General features: G+C 37.5%; 1 protein-coding gene across 17 annotated transcripts in view; it reads right to left on the reverse strand.

Moving 5' to 3' along the window:
- The window catches only part of LOC106089216 (enolase-phosphatase E1), an 81519-nt gene extending 64057 nt beyond the window's left edge, over positions 1-17462 (reverse strand). For 4 of the 17 annotated variants that reach the window (XR_009396668.1, XR_009396667.1, XM_059361302.1 and 1 more), the window contains exons 1-2: positions 16860-17302; positions 7142-8197 (exon numbers count right to left, since the gene is read on the reverse strand). Coding sequence is in view for 13 of the 17 variants with exons in the window: in XM_059361302.1 (XP_059217285.1) it covers positions 7142-7550 (409 nt within the window). In the remaining 4 variants the exon portion in view is untranslated. Of the gene's footprint in view, positions 1-7141; positions 8198-8478; positions 8578-8601; positions 8889-16567; positions 16658-16859; positions 17303-17353; positions 17372-17400 lie in introns of those variants that run through there. The other 13 variants (XM_059361309.1, XM_059361313.1, XM_059361307.1 and 10 more) reach the window with 13 other exon arrangements.
- Between the last annotated feature and the right edge of the window lie 812 nt (positions 17463-18274).

Below are 18274 nucleotides of genomic sequence, written 5' to 3' on the forward strand. Positions count from 1 at the left end.
CACTCTTTCTCTGACTATCGCTACATTGCACAAAATTCGGAAGACCATTCAGATGAAGACTTGGGCAAGTTAATTTAGATTGTCTAAGCTTAGATGGCATTGACGAAAGTGTCAACAGGAGTACGACTGCACTCGTAATCTTGCGAAGGTAGTTGTCCTCTTCGGGAAAGGAAATCAGTCCAAAAAAAAACCCTGCATGACCAGGGAGATTCGCAATATTGGGAAAGAGGTTCGCAGACTTTTTAACAGAGCACGTCGTAAAAAAGCGGAAGTTTATTGGGATGTGTATTACACACGGCTCAAGGAATATAATAAGATTACCAGAGCGGCAAAACGTGCCTCCTGGAAGCTTTTCTGCGAACAGGTCGATAGCGTTAATGACGCCACAAGAGTGAGGGCAAAGACAACGGAGGACATGTTGAGGCTTTTGGTGAAAACCCATTTTCTACAGGATACAAAGGAACTCACGGAGACAGACTATCTGGCGCCTCGTCTGGCCAAAATTTTCACAGCGTGCCTAGGACTTGCATATACTCCGAAAGCCTTGCAGGGGGCAAGGGTAGTGTTAATACCCAAGCCCGGCAAGGCAAGTTATGCGACACCAAAGGCCTACAGACCCATAAGCCTCACGTCCTTTCTACTCAAAACCATGGAACGTATTGTGGACACCATGATAAAGAGTATGACATCCAGCGAACTGCTCAAATACAAACATCATGTCTATGTCAAGGGAAGGTCGGTGGAGATTGCTCTGCACGAAGTTGTGCATAAAATAGAAGAATCCTTCGATGCCAAAACGTACACACTGGCGATGTGCATTGACATCGAGGGGGTTTTCAACAATATGCGGACCGACACACTGATCCAATCCTTAAACCAGCCAGACCTGGTCCTTAGAGACTGGATAAACCATATGCTAAGGAACAGGTGGATAACTTGTGTCCCATGGCATAAATATAAGGGAGAAAGCGGCACAGGGGGGCATTTTTTCGTCCCTCCTATGGTAATCACCATAACAGACCTATTACGGATGCGTAGCAGACGTTGTTATAATACTTCTAAGGGGTAAGGATCCGAACGAACTATGCAGAAGGGCCGAAAGGGTCTTGCATATGGCATATGACTGGGCTAGACCCAGAGGTCTTAATGTTAACCCAATGGGTCAATTTAACGCACCACGTTTCCTCAATAAGACGATTTTGATATCTGACAAGGTCAAATACTTAGGTGTGATCTTGGACAGGAAACTGAATTGGAAGTGTCAAATTCAAGAGCGTACTGAGAAGGCTCACAGATGTTGGGCACTATTTAGACGTGCCGTAGGCGACCACTATGTTATCCACACTGCCTGGAACATCGGACATTGTATCAATGATTACACAGTGTCCGTAGCCGCCACATGACCAAAGAGAAAGCTCCCTTAGCCTCACGGTAGTGGTCGCAGCAATTTGTTTAGCCACAATGTACAGAGGCATTAGATGTAGCATTGAATTCAGTGCATCAGATGGTGTCGTCCTCAATGCGGCTGTGGTGCACAAAAAAGCCATCCTTTGGATCCTGTTGACTATTGGACAGTAGGTGGACTTTTGAAGCGCCGTCTACCAGACCACAACACCATATAGCATTATAGGTTTCACAACTGCAGTATATATCCAGTGTATCACGCGCGGTCCAATCCCCCAATTTTGCCAATGGCTCTCTTGCAAGAGTTGCTTTTCTTGCACTTTCTAAAAAGTTGAAATTGTAGTTCAATTTCGTGTCCAACAAAACACCCAGATATTTGCGCTTTCTGTAAATTGAACATTCTCTCCTCCCAAGGAGACACGGTGACATTGTAGGTAACTTGTATCTCCTGCCGAAAATAACTACTTCTGTCTTGCACAGATTTACGCCTATACCACTTTCGGTAGCCCACTTCGCTGTTGCACGTAAAGTTTCCTGAAATATACTTTCCCTAACCGCAATTGGACCTTTACACCTTTTTCTTCCAGAGACAATAATATATTGTTAATGGCTATACTCCAAAGTAGAGGAGACAGTACGCCTCCTTGAGAGTTCCTCTGCTGACCCACCTTTTTAGATCCACAGATCCCATGCCTGACGTAATGAATCATTTAGTAAGTTATTAATAAACTTTCTGACGGCATAGTTGATGCCTAGAAACTCCAACTTCTTCATGTTTGACGTCGGTTTTACGTTATTGAAAGCACCTTCAATGCCAAGAAATGCTACCATTGTATATTCCTTGACAGCGTGAGAACCCTCTATGTTGGCGACTAAGTCGTGAAGGGCTGTTTCAGTGGGTTTGTCTTTACTATATGCATGCTGCTGCTGCGACAGGTGATAGAAACATACCAGGAATCTTTGCCCCAAGGTATGTTACTCGTTACATTTGAATTGCTTGTTCTCTTGGATTTTCGGCCACCAACAAGCGACCAATCGGTTTTTTTTTTCAAAAGTAAGATATTGTTTTTTCGAACAATATTTAAATAAAAATGTGCTCTGTTTATTATAAGTAAAATTGCAAATTTTGCCCATGAACATTCCACTAAGGAACAGGGGCTAATTTCTGACTAGTTTTACATGGCACAGCAGCATTAGGAGGGGAAAACCACCCCTGAAAATTTTTTCTGATGGTCTCGCCAGGATTCGAACACAGGCGTTCAGCGTCATAGGCGGGCATGTTAACCTCTGCGCTACGGTGGCCTCTATTTATTTTAAGTAAAAATACTAAAATCCAATGGTTTTATTTTTCTTATATTTTCATGTATTGCCTCCGCAACACTAGGCATTGTCCATTCATTCTCTGACTTCTGAATAAAGCCCGCAGTAAAAGGTCTAGAGGACAGAATCTTCCTAAGCCTAGAGGCCTCAGATGTCTCCTCCACGGAGCTGCATAATTCCACCCAGAGTGGCACGGGAGGCACGGGATAGCTGTTTGCACCACATAGACTGCAACATTGAGATCCGACCTGTGAGGTGTTCACTGCTGTCACGAATAGTGCGGTTAGTGGAATGCTCCATACGGAGTAGCTGTAACGGCAGTCGCGAACAATCAGCGGTATCGAGCGGAGAATCTCAGTGAGCGGTCGGACGGCACCGGCTCTTATACAAATATTGAGTGCCTATGATGATCGATATGACAAGGCGAGTTATTAGCGCCTTCAAATGAGCTATGGTCACCCTATTTCCACGACGATCGGTCCTTTGAACCGGAACGAGCTTACTCACCTATATGAGCTTGACGAAGATCGCCACCTCCCCATGAGAATGTGGCTTCAATAACAACCCAGGATTTGTTCTGAGCCTTTCTCAGCTCGCCCTTATATTTTCTTGTTTGGCGGTCACTGTTTGCCCCTTGGCAAACCGTTAAGCGGACCACTATGTCTATATCTTCCATAGTTTCCACTTCCTTTTCTAGTCTAGAAGGGATAGAAGTGCAAAATTTGTGCCGAAATTTATCCCAATCCGCCTTTCTTCCGTTTAGCCGATGGACCACTTCTGCAGTATTTTCTCAGAAGATGAAACTAATATAACGATGATCAAACAAACTGTGGTCATGCAACAATTCCTAGTCGCATATTCTTGAGCTTATATCTTCCAATTCAAAGGTAATATCAAGTACCTCCTGCCTGTTCCTGGTAATAAAAATCGGTTTATTCCGATTATTACAAATCGCCTGATTGTAACTTATAATATATTCGATAAGCAGCTCACCCCTTTCGTTGACATCCGAACTTCCCCATATCTGGTGATGTGCATTAGCATCACTTCCTAAAATGAGGCTTTACTTCTCTGCAGAAGCGACTTCAACCAACAACTCTGAATCGTGTGCCAGCAATTATTGAGACGTATTTATTTCAAGGCTGGATTCCACTGAATCTTCAGTACTTAGCGACGGAAGAAGAAAAACATTTAGACTACTATTTGTAAGAATACATGCTCTGTATCTCCCATTCCCCGTACCCGTGATTAGTATAAATCCCCGAATTCTTAGTCCACTAACCAGTCCTCTACCTAATATGGTTACAGAATCTAAAATATTAAAAATATTTTTATTTACATCTGCACATTCCGCCAATTTAAAGTTGTTTGTTTTTCGTCCAAAGTTTTTCTTTTGCAAAAACGGATTTTTCTACAAATTTATGAGATTCAAAAGGAACAGCAGATGTTGCACATAATGGACCCCAGCGCCTGACGTTTCACTCACTATTTCAAATTTCATAGAAATAGGATGAAAAATTCTCCTTTTATGGACTCAAAATTCTCCTTTTATGGATTCAATACTCTATTTCGGGGGATCTCTTTATATGGCAGCTATTTCCAAATATGGTCCGACCTGGACCACATTCGACAAAGGAATGTAAAGGTCTACAAAAACGTACTGTTTCAAATTTCATCGATATCAGATGAAAAATGCTCGTTTTATGGGCTCAATCTATTTCGGGGGATCGGTCTATATGGCAGCTATATCCAAATATGGTCCAATCCAAAAATGGATTTCCAATCTAGACCACAATTAAATAAATAGGTGTGTGGGTGTACCAAAACACACTACTACAAACTTGATCTAAATTGGATAAAAATGCTCCTTTTATGGGCAGAATACTCTAGACATGAACGATATGTTGGGTGTGCGCGCAACCTAAACCTAAATTACCTTTGAATTGGAAGAGTAAGAGGAAACTCAAATCCATAACTACATTCCTAGAGCAAGCAAAAAACTATAAAATAAGGAGTACCGATGGGAGCAAAAGACGATGCTGTGTGTTCTAAAAATAGACCAATTGTATTTGTTTGTCTAAAGGTAAACACATAATAAAAAACCTGATTGTATCTGATGCCAGATATAATTGGATCTGAACATATCAACTTTTTTTTACTCGGGTTGTGAAATTTGAATTATCTCGCACTAGGCTCGCTGTTTTGTTCACTGTGCAATGGGAGGATCATTTCCACGGTCGGATGGGTCAAGAAGGGGTGACAGTTTTGAAGTCATTTGTTTTAGACCTCAAAAAAACCTTTTAAAAAAGGTCACCCGCCTATGAATGTTTAAGAAGACCTGTGGAAAATAGAGTAGGCGATAAGAATATTTTTTCGATTTATAGCTAAAACTGCGACGACAACCAAATCCAATTTACAAATTAATCCTGGCGTGGGCAACACTTAGGCTGGAAATTTTAACTTCAACCTTCGTTGTCACGAGAAGCTTAGCTGAGAGCTACCGGACGCGTTTACAGATTGCGGATAGTGGAATGCTTAGAGATTGGTGTCTACCGGGCAAATACCCAATGATTGGGTACTTATTGGGTAAATACCCATTAAATACTTTTTTGGGTATTTATAACTTTTCAGATATTTAGGTAATGAAATCATTTTCCCAAATTTTTTTTATGATTTCGTATATTCTGTATATAAACCTGACCTTCTGATCTCATAAAATCGGAACTTAGTTATATATAGCCCATACATAGACCCATCTCCAGACTTAACGTCTTGAGGCAATGAATTGGTAATTTTCCATCTGATTTGGATGAAATTTGGCTCTGTGAGTTCTGGTAGACCCCTTCCCATTTCTGTGAAGTGTGGTCCAGATCGGAACTTATTTGAATATGGCTGCTCGATCTCCCGATATAGGGTGTTAAGGCTATAAAAAATCCATTAATTACCCGATTGCGATGAAAATTGGCAAAGTGAGTTCTGTTAGTCCCCTTCCCATTTTTGTCAAATATGGTCCACATCGGACCATATTTTGTTATAGCTACCATATAGACCGATCTCCCAATATAGTGTAATTAGCTTATAAAAAGAGCATTTTTCAACTGATTTCGATGAAATTTAACACATTGAGTTCTGGTAGATCCCTACATCTATTTGTTGAATGTGGTCCAGATCGGGCCATCTTTAGATAAAGTTGCCATATAGACCGATCTTCCGATATATAGTATTGAACTCATAAGAGGGGCATTTTTCATCTGATTTTGATGAAATTTGAAGCAGAAAGTTTTGATAGACATCTACCCCTTTCTGTTGAATATTGTCGAGATCAGACCATATGTGGATATAGCTGCCATACAGACCGATTTTCATCCGATTTTGATTTAATTTAAAACGGTGAGATTTGGTAGACCTCTACAACTTTTTGCTGAATATCGTCCAGATCGGACCGAGCGTTCGGTCTATAGGATAGCTATATCCAAATATGGTCCGATATCCAAATATAGTCCACACTTCACAGAAATGGGAAGGGGTCTGCCAGAACTCACTGTGCCAAATTTCATCGAAATCGGATGAAAATGGCCAATTTATTGCCTCAAGACTTTAAGTCTGAAGATCGGTCTATATAGCGACTATATAAAACAAAACTCCGATTTTATGGTATCAGAGGGTCAGGTTTATATACAAAAAATACGAAATCATCCAAAATTGTTTGGAAAATGTTTTAATACCCAAGATATCTGCAAAATTATAAATACCCAGAATTTGGGTATAAATGGGTAAATACCCGGGTAGTTACCCAATTTAACGGATAACTACCTTTGGGTATTTACGCATCGTCCATCTCTAGGAATGCTCAATACGGAGAAGCTGTAACTGCATCGAGTGGCGAGACTCAGTAAAAGACCGGACGGCACCGGAACGAGCTTGCTCACCTTTGATAGCTTGACGAGAATCGCAACCTCCACATGCAAATATGGCTTAAAAACAACAAACTAATTGTAAATTTGATTCAGAACTGCTTCGACAAATATTAAATCACAAACATTCCCCTTTTATATTCCCTTCAAGATTTAGATAACTCATTGATATAAGTGACAAAAAACTGAAGCACACGAACTTTTTAGCACAAAATTAAAAAAAAAACAACAGAAATTCCAACACAGCGAAATACACTGAAACAGTGACAACTCACTGTAGAGCATGTGGTATGCATAAGTAATCGACATTTGAAAAACTCACGGCTGCGAAAACATCTCTAACAAAGCAAGCGTTAAAATTGGCTGCGGCAACTATGAGCAGGAATGGAAAACCACAACAAATAATGATAAGTTTTTTAAAATTGGACAAAAGAAATACTACCCAAGGGGTAAAAACAACAAAAAGAGTGGCGAACGATTTGCATAAAACATTTTATTATTACCTTTTGAACTAATGCATGGTGGTGGTTTGGCAAGACAGAGTTTAGCATTTGAGTCATCTACTGCCGCGGCTAGTCCAATTGGGACAAAACTTGGTGTGTATTGTTCCGATTGAGGTGAAAAACACACCGCTGATGGCATATTCTGGCGCTGGTGTTGGGAACGGTGATGATCGCCCTCGTTAATGACATCATCGATCTTTTTTATATTTTCTGGCGTAGAGTCCATTTTCTCCCGTTCACTTTCGGAGAAGGAGTCCGGTGTCAGGGGTGTTCTCAATTGCTTGGCACCAATGGCTGAAGCCAGTTCCTGTTCGGAAGGCGGTGACAAGGGTGTTGTAGAATTAGAATTTGATGTAAAGCCATCCTCATGCGTTCTCGCATTGTCCGGTAACGAGGCATATGATGTCATATTTTTTAATATTATGTTTTTTAACTGTAAGCTAGATAATAATTCTTTCCGCTTGTTGGCCTCTTTTGGAAAAGTTTTTGCGTTTCGTGTCGTATGTAAGACAGGTGATTGTGCTGGTGTTGAGTGTTTGACGCGAGTCGTATATTTACAGTAACAAAATTCCCTTTGTGCGTTTTAATATAAAATAAAACTTTGTTGTAGTAAGTGTATGTAAATATGTTGTATGTATCACCAGAAGTTGCTTAGTCTTTGACCACAAATACAATGTTCCACTCCTTTCCTTCCTTCTCTTTGTCACATATATCGTATTCTCCTTTTCGTTCGACAATCCTTTTCTGAGGGTTTATATTTTTGATTGGACTTTAAAACGTTGCTTGTTATTTTAGTAGAGATGTGTATGAAATGAACTTGTGATATGACTCAATTGAAATCCTTTACTTCCAACAATTTACTCGATTCGTTCGTTGAAACACAATCAGGCCTGTAGTTTTCTAGGTTGGTGTCTTGGGTAGTTAATTGCAACAAAATGTGTTTCGGGTTCCTTAATGTTTATGCACCATTTTTATCTAGCAACATATAAGCTAGCAGGCTCTGTGTTAGTGCTTTCAGCCTGGACTAGCCGTTCAGAGATGTCGCTTAGATGTGGCCTAAATTTGAAACAAAACCAAAAAAAAACGAGAAAACAATGCCAAGTATATTTCAAATATTTCAATCAATCAATATTCTGGTTAATTCAATTAATTCGTACTAGCACATTCACAGAATGACACAATTACTTGATAGTCATTCTTGACTTTGTTAGAAATTTAAAAGAGAAAATCTTTTCCCTAAAGATTTTCGAATACATCAGAAATTAATCTTATGAGTATATCATCATCGGAATTTTGAACAATTCAACACATTGATCGATCGACACTATATCACTAACCAAGGGCGGCAACGCCACTTTCTTGTATTGCCTTCATTGTTCGCCAACACGAATTTTCGTATTTGTTTTATTATTTTTTTCTAATTACAAAGCACAAAAATCGCCTTGTTTGTTTTTATTTACTTTTTCTTTTATTTAATGGGCTAAGAATTTCTTGCTTCTTGGTATTACATTTGTGTGCGTGTGGTTTTCGTAAAATGATAATGAACTTAGCACACTTGACGTTGTTCTATTTTTTTATCGGGCTGTTTTATTTTGTACTTGTTTAGTTTTAGCTCTTCTGGTTCTATCTTGTTAACTTATTTGTCCACTCCACACCTTTCTGATAGTCCGCGAGACAACCCGTATATGCGTCACTCTTGGTATAAGGCACTTGACTGTAAATTTTGTTGGTAGTTGCCCGTTTTGGCCAAATTGTCATTCGACAAACACAACGTTGTGTACGGTATTGAATGAATATCAAAGTGTGTGTGAGAGAAAGAGACCTTACATGGGGGAGAGTAAATTCTCATAAAATTCGAAATTAATGGTTGGAAAGCGACAAAACGTTCTTAGAGTAGTCGCAACATTGATGGCTTGTTTAATCGAATCGGTTTTTTTTACCAATTGTACACAAATATGCTTTAGTAAAATTCACAATTCATGAGGAAAATCATGACGTTAGGCCGCTGCTAGTTATTGTTTTGCAGTGAAAATCAAAATTTTCAATTAAGACACTACCAAATTTGTATTAATAAAAATCATTATTTGTTCATGATAACTTTTTTTCAAAACACAGCAAAAAATACCACTGAATGGAATCAGCAATAAGCATTGAAAAAAAAAGAACATACAGTACTGTTCCGATTTTCACGGAAATTTGGGTTTTGGCATTGTATGATGATGAAATGCAAAGCGAAAAGCTTTTTTTGCCACACCGCCCATTTGTTCCTTTGAAGGAGAAAATTCGGTGCACTCGCATTTTAAGTAGCTTTTCAAATAACAAAACCACAATTTAATTTAGTAAAAAAAAAACGTCTTGCAAAGGCACAAACCATTTGTATAAATGAAAAAAAGCTAAAATATGTTTTTATTTTGTGATCGTATATAGGTATATTTTTACACTTTACTGATGTTTTCGCAATATGTTGTAGGAAAATGGGCAAAAGTGCAGTTTACGGGGAAAATAGCAAAAAATAAAATTTTTTGCATCCCCCAAAAAAATTACCCCAGGAACACGAATACGAAGTCGCTCAATGTTATAGAAAAAATTTATCTTTTTTTAAAGAGCGCCGCAGGTGAAACATTTTAAAAAATATTATTTTTGGAAAATAGCGCTGCAAAAATTTTTTAGAATGTACTATTATTTTTTTTGAGAAATCCCATAACTTATTGTGCCGTGATGAAAATCTAAATTTTTATTTAGAAAACTGATTTTCTCCTATTCTATGATTTCATTGTGGAATTTATTACAATTAATTTTAACCATGAAAAGGTGAGTTCATTCGGTGGCCAGTCTGGCCTGTGAGGAAAAGAAAATAAAAAGTGAGAAATATGGGATAATAAATTACAAGGCCAATAACTCGCCTTGTCATATCGAGCATCATAGGCACTCAGTATTTGTGCAAGAACCAGTGCCGCCCGACCTTTCATTGAGACTCTCCGCTCGACACCGCTGATTGTCCGCGACTGCTGTTGCAGCTACTCCGTATGGAGCATTCCACTATCCGCAACCTGTGGACGCGCCTGCAGCTAAGCTTCACGTGACACCAAAGAACACCAAACAGATCGGACCTCAAAGTTCCAGCTTCTGTACTGCACACAGCTATCCCGTGCCGGGAGCACTTTGCTGGTGGACGCTTATTATCCTGCCCATCAATGAACTCAATTCAAAAGGAATCCAGAGAGTCATGCGTTTGACACATGTGATGCGTGGGCCCTGGTTATAAATAATAGAGACAAACGTCTATGATGTTAGAATCAATCCCAGCCCCATTGGAATTGGGTTATAACTACCCTGGTCTACCGTGGAAGGTTAAATGCATTATTGGTAGCTAGTTTACCGCTACAACAACCTAGTGAAAACTTTTTAAACCTGCCGTCCTGTTGGTTTTGCCTGGAGCTAATTGGAATTTTGAACATTTTTAAATTTGTTTTTTTTTTTGTTTGATACTCAAAAATTGAAAAACTTCTTCCTTCTTGCTTTGATTGGTCGAAGCATCTGGATCCCATATGATCTTTATTGGTCTACGAATTTAATGTAAGGTGTACTCCATTCTTAAAATACTTTATTTCAGCCCGATATTTTCATGATATTTTTTTGGAGTGTTTTCTGGGTGAAATGGTCCCCCAGACACTTGGCCCTGAAAAAATATCAGCATCGTGCTCTTCCTTCAAATACCATTTATTTAAACCACAAATTGCCATTGGTTTAGGGGAGTTTACACGATGAGGCGTCCCCCAAATACATAGGCCCAAAATAGGTTATCAAATTCGTTTTCTAATCTCAAATACCTTTCATTTGAGCCATATATTGGCATGATCAGTAAAATATTGCTCTTTGTGGAGTATTGGGGAGTGGGGTGGTCCCCCAATCACTAAGCCCTGAAAATATATCAGCAACGTGTTCTATTCTCATATGACTATATATTATTTATTTGATTGTATATCAAATTCGCCTTATTGCAAAAGTCAGCAAATATGTCCGGTTTGGGGTATTGGCCCTAAAAACTTTAAATATTTAGTTCCACTCTCTTTAAGATCCAAATTGTCTTGGTGAGCAAATACGTCCTATTTAGGGGTTGTTATGGTGTAGAACGTCCCCTAGACAATTGGTCCCTAAGGTTGGTATCAGATACGTGGTCTACTCCCAAATACCTTTCATTTGAGCCCCATATTTCCAAAGTCGGCAAACATGACCGGATTGGGGGGTGTTTTGGGGATGGACGGCCACTCAGTGAGTTGGCCTTGAAAATATATATCCGATTCGTGTTCTACTCTAAAAACCCTCTTATTTGAGCCTCATATTGCAATAGTCAGCAAATGCATCCTATTTGGGTGTAGTTGTGGGGCCGGGGTGGCCCCAATAGACACTTTTCCCGAATATTGATATCAGATTCGTGCTTTACTCCCAAAGACCTTTCATTTGAGCCCCATATTGCTATGGTCGTAAATTTGTTCCCTTGGGGGGAAGTTTTTGGGAGAAGCGGCCCCCTAAACACTTGGTCCCATATTTGGATATCAGATTCGAATTCTACACTTAAGTACCTTTTATTTAAGCCCCATATTTCTATGGTCAGTAAATAAGTCCTGTTTGGGGGGTGTTTTGGGGAAGGGGTGAATCCCCAGAAACGTGGTCCCACATTTGGATATCAGATTCGTATTCTATTCGCAAACACCTTTCATTTGAGTCCCATATTGCCATGGTCGGTAAATATGTCCGATTTAGGGGTGTTTTGGGGGTTAGGGTGGCCCCCAAACACTTGGTCCGACATTTGGATATCAGATACGTTTTTTATCCTCAATAGCTTTCATTTGAGTCCCATATTTTCTGAGTCTATAAAGAACACACAAACAAACCTACAAACAAACACAAATTGATTTTTATATATAAGATAAAAGAATTCTAAAATTGGTATATGAATATCATAGGTATCAAAATATGTGGTTCATATTTTAATATTCTTAAACCATATGTATAAAGAGATGTCGCCAAGTGGAACGCCGTTTGGAGTCGGATACTAAAAGGTCCCTTATCATTGAGCTTAAAGTAGTATCAGGCAGCACTCATTGATATGCAAGAAGTCTGCTGTACAAGGTGGATAAGGAAGGTGGTCTCACGCGAACAGCTGAAAATAGCCGGCCAGTTTGACGGTATTAAGTTGTCAGTTCTGTGTTTACATCACAAACAATAGATTTCCCATAGATGAATTTGTCCTCACACAAAAAAATGGCAACCACGAACAGCGATTAGAAATCTGACGTTTTCTTTTGTTTCATTCTTAAGAGTCTCAAACACTCTTACGAACACAAAATCAGCAGAAATATACAAGTTAATTAACAAAATGAAGCTAAAAAGAGAGTTAAAAAATGTTTTGTAAAAACGGTTTAAAAGCAAAACAGTGTCCGAAATCCATTGAAAACTCATTCATTGTTCATACAGAGTTATGTTGAAATTCTTTCTTCTCTTGATTTTCTTCGTTTATTTCTGATCTTTGTACGTGTCTCAGCAGCGTTGCCACTACAAAAGTTTTCCGACCAAAAAATTTCAAAAAAAAACCTACCAGCCGACCAAAGTTATAAAATAAATAGAAATACACGCAATATTCTTGTAACAGTTATTATATTGGGTTGCCCAAAAAGTAATTGTGGATTTTTTAAAAGAAAGTATAGTATATTTCGATGTGTTGCAAACGGAATGACTTAATGAATAACCACCTTGTCCTAGGTAGTGAGTATAAAAACAAAATCGCTAAAAATCTACAAACATCGAAATGGGCCTTACATCCGACAAAACCCTTAAAATTAAAGTAAATCCTATCAAATTTGGTAGAAAAGGCCCAAAACGTTAACGCTGCATCTGTGGTTTACATTCTTAGCAAACCACTCCTTTCAGTACTTTCGTACACACACGAGTGCAAGTTTCTTTCATTTTATTGAGAACAATGTAATTTTTGAAATAAAATTTTGATGTCGAGTAGGCAGATTGTGCTATATGATTTGTTATTGTGGTACAAATGAGACCACCTGTAATTGTTTCGCCATGTCTTCTGCATGTCTCTTAACGCAATGACCGTGGACAAATTTGGAACATTGCACATCAGACAATCAATTATTCCAAAATACTTGGTGCCACTTTTGAAAGCATTTACTCCACAAACACGACACAATATATTTGCCTGTCCTCCAGACCACTCTGAAAACATCTGATTTCAGCCAACGATTGTTGGATAAAGACGGAATGTTGTTATCACAACACAGAAATATCTTGACAAGCTATTATGTATTATTAAAATACAAAAAATAAACATTAACAAAAGCAACCTTAACGTGTTTGTAAACTTTGTGGCAACCTTGAACTTGCCGACTTCTACGAGTAAACGAGATGGCAACCTTTCGGCTGCCAGACAAAGACGAAAGCAATTGCTAGTTGCTCGTGAGTTGTTCAGCTTTCAGCTATAGACTTTCGTAAAAGTTAATCGAATTAATTGTCGCACAATTTTATATTAAATAAACATGAGTCTTTTATTGGCAACAACAACTATACTTTTTAACAACCTTTATTGTTGGTGTATGAGGATCTGGCATCTCGCTAATACACTTTTATGCAACCCATATACTATCAATCCCATGGCAGCCGGTTGTACGTACCGGATTGACCCGATGAAGATCTTCATCGGCAAGGGCTGCCGCCTCGGTGTATAACACTGCTACAACAACAACAACAACAACAACAACCCATATACTATGCACTTTTTATAAAAATAATATCTCAAACCTAGTTATCTTCCTTCTTACTTCCTTTTTCGTACTTTATTGTGTTCAATAAAACTACTCCACAATCACATCATTTATAACTTATTTTCAAATGTTTAGCTTAAATAAAACAGCTGAAGCAAAACAGCTGTTTTCGAAAATTCGCTCTCCCAAATTTTTTTCCTCTCTATTCATTAAGAATAGGATGATTTTATTCGAGGGAAAAATTAATTCCCCGGGAGTTTATTATCCAGGGAGATTTCAGAATTGTGTTGATAACATATAATTTATAATTTATTATATTGTATAAATTTTTTCCATAGAGTGTTTCAAATTTAGAAAACCCCCTCTTTTAGGGAAGTTTTCAAAAAATTTTATTTTTTGTGATTTTACCGTAAACTGCAATTTAGCCCAATTTGTTCAACCAATAAGGAACCATCAAATATAAATAAAAGTACAACAAATCATATATAAATATATTAAAAACGAGGACGCAGTAGTAAATTTTTCCTGTTCAATCGAATTGTAATTAATTAAACCTTGTAAATTTAAGATGATAGAGTTTTTAAGTAAATTGACAAAAATCGCATCGATATGCAAGTTGCTTGTAAATGAGGTGCCTCCAATCCTTAAGGCCGAAACAGAATGAACGCGTTGAGCTGTTTGTGATCGTCGAGTTTCACCTAACCTTCAGTTCGGCACACAAATCCCACAAAAGCGACGCGGAACAGTTTTAAAACTTTAAACTTTAACGCTTGAAAGCGAACGTCTTTCTCTGTTGCCGCAATTCAGTATCGTTTTTTTTTTCGTCAAAGTTAAAAATTGTTTAACTTTTGCGAGTTGATTTTTTGAATTTTGTTTGTAGAGTTGTATTCTTCAACGCAACCTTCCTCAGCGCTCTCATTCTGTTTAGGTCTTTACATTTTTCATTCACGTAATCATAAAAGTAACCATATAATATGTATCACTAGCGTCAAAGGTCTCTTTCTCTTTATTCACTCTCGATCTCACTCATTTACTTAAAATTCCAAGAGTATAAAGAGTATCTCAAATCTTAAAAGGCAAATCAGGGATGATAATTTTGATACTTTGGAACTTTTGGAACATTGAAAGTACCACGGTACACCTGGGGTGATTTGGTACTTTTTCGACAATAACCATATTTTATTATGTATATGAAAGAACACTCGGAGCAAATGTAGTTTATGAGCCCCAATTTGAATAATTTTTCAGGAGATAGCGCTTCATGCCACGAACCAAATAAAATAAAAATTTTGTCCGGGAAGTACCCGGTTCTTGAAATATAGACCTTTAAAATTTTATATATATAAATGCGAATATCTCCTTTTATAATGGGCCGATATAATCGAAATAATGCGCATCTTGTAGCCTTTTTATATTTTATGTAAAAAACTGCAATTTTACAAAAAAAATTTCCATCTGTATGTTTGTTTGTACGTGAGTTAATAGCTAGGATCTCAAGCTTTAATTTAAGGCGTTGAACTTCAAATTATCCCACCAAAAAACAAAAATACAGTTCATAAACTTTATAGGATCTAATGATACAACTATACAAATGCAATAACAAATCTTGGCGTTAAAATTAAATTGAACTAGAAAATGTATGTTTCTCATAAATTCAATAGTATTTTTGTTAAAAAAGTTACTCTTTTTTTCAAAATTGGGGTAAATTTGGGCTTAAGATGTTTTCCTCTCTCATAGGTCCAACAGTATAAAAACGTCTAAAACTTCTCAAAAAATGTATGTCTATAAGAACAAATTAAATAAAAAAGTTAGAGTTTCTCATGAAAGCAATAGTATTTTAGGTAAAAAAAACCTTTTTATTTATCGGCCGGGCTTAAAATTTTCTCCTCTCTCATATGACCAACAGTAAAAACGAGTAAATGTTCTCTAGAACATTTTTTCTTACGAAATATGTATGAATTACTTGAGTTTAACAACATGCAAAACTAAACTTTTATATACCAAATGAAAGGTCTGAAAGAGGGATTTTCATTGAAATGGGGAAAAACAACTGATTATATGTGTCACGTTCTGAGATTTAACGAAATTAATTAAAAAAAGGGGTAAAATAATATTTTTTTGTCTCATCTGGGAGCCACCGTGGTGCATAGGTTAGCATGCCCGCATATCGTGCCCAAACGCCCGGGTTCATTCCCTGCCGGCTAGAATACCTTAAAACATTTTTCAGCGGTGGTTATTCCCTCACCAAATGCTAACAATATTTGTGGGTATTTCAGCCATGCACAACTTCTCAACCAAGAGGTGTCACTTTTCAGTAACACGCCGTTCGGACTCGGCATAAAACAGGAGGTCCCCATATCATTGAGCTTAAATTTGAAACGGGCGGCACTCAAATGATATTGTGAGAAGTTAGTTTCCCTCTAATTTGTTCCGCAATGGGATGTTTGGGAAACACTAAAGCACGTTGTAAAGCATAGCTCATCTGAAAGATATTAAAAAAAATCCTTAAGTTGATGTGCAGTTCATCCAAATCGCTTTAATAACAACTGATATATTGCAATATTTTGGCCGTCCCTTTGAGGGCGTATTTCTCAAGAATTTTTTACATTGTTTAAATCAGCACACCAAGCTACACAAAACCAAAAAGTACCTTTTCTACTTGTTTTTAATACCATTTCACGAACCGCAATTCTCATCCCTGATGCAAATTAAACCTTCCAACATGTAAGCAATAATACAACTTGACCAAATAACAACTAAATGGTGGTGTGGCAGGTGCACACCTTGCGGAGACAAACCATTCCGCAGTTTGAAATGAAAAGTAACGTTGTATGAACATGAACAGCTGTCATGAACATATTGTCGATATAACATAAGCATAGTCAGTTTCCACAATAAATTTCCAACCACTGGGCCATTGTCCAGAACATTGATACACATACACAACCATATGACACGCACAATTGTATACGAAGACACACGAACAGAGGCCCACCATACACTTGCGAATTGAATTCTTTTGCTCTCAGTCATCACTTTGCATTTTTGTTTTATTTTTCACTTTTGTAAAGGCATTCATGTCTCATTGCACTTAATTTTTTTATTTTCGCAGAAGGATTCCATAGAATTTATTAATTTTTGGGCGTGATGCACATATTATCGCTTAAAACAACGACTAAACTAAAGGAAATATCTATTTCACAAGATCTTCGCGGAGAAACTTCCAATTGGATTCGTTTACATCTCTAGACATTGCACTTGATTTTCTTTTTTGCTACATTAATTTTTACGCTACTTTTTGGTTTGCAATATACAAAAATGTAATTAGTTTATTTATATTAATTTATGCTTCAAAAATTTTGGATATCGTATAACTTTGGTGAATTGGACCCACCCATAGCTATTTATTATATTTTTTAAAATTATTCGCACACACAAGTGTTGCCGTTAATTCGTTTGCTATTTGGAATGGATTTTCCTTACAAAAAGGACGGAGAGAGAAAGAGGTGCCTCTCTGCTGCTATCACTGTTTTACGAATTAAAAAGAATGAAGGAATAGTCGATTTTCCTCCAATCGATTCTTTGATATTTTAATGAAAATACAAGTAATCGATTACTGAACCATGACTCCTGCAAAAGCTGAGTATTCTGTTCTGCTTTTCAGGCGGAATGCTGCAAACTCCATATAAAAAAATCGGCGAAACGCTGGAGGAAAATAGGCGAAAAGTAGTAGTAAGGAAAATGGCGAAAGAAATTTTAGTGGCAACACTTGACATCATTGTCGGCACCATTTTTGTTTTATTGGTTTCAATGGTTCGTTTTTTCTTTTAATTATTTAATGCGAAAAAAATAATAAAACCATAAGTGCAGATAAAAATAAAAAATAATAAAACCATAAGTGCAGATGAAAATAAAAACATTACTGTCAAATTGCACTCGCGGAACAATTAAAGATTTTCGCGACTATTCCGAAAGCAGAATAGAATACCAACCCAAAAGCCTAGAACTGGCTTCGACTTCTCACACGAACAACTGCCAAATCGCACTATAAAAAATTGGTGACAAAGATAATGCGAACACATTCAATACAAGTGGTACTGAGTTCTATAAGCAAAATAGTAGCGACATGTCGCTGCATCAGAATAAATTTCACACAATTTTAATTGCAAATGTAATTATTGTATAAGCTCACGAAATGGGGCGAATCAACTCTGCTTCCATACTATAGTCTTTGTTGTGTGTTGTTGTTTGACTTTTGTTTGTGTTCTGACAAAGAAACGAGTCCGTCTCATTTCGCAATAATTTAATGGCCATTTTACACCAAAATATATTTAAAAAGATAAGCTAATTAAGCTAC

This window comes from Stomoxys calcitrans, chromosome 1, assembly GCF_963082655.1.
Source record: "Stomoxys calcitrans chromosome 1, idStoCalc2.1, whole genome shotgun sequence".
In the NCBI taxonomy this organism is placed as follows: domain Eukaryota; kingdom Metazoa; phylum Arthropoda; class Insecta; order Diptera; family Muscidae; genus Stomoxys; species Stomoxys calcitrans.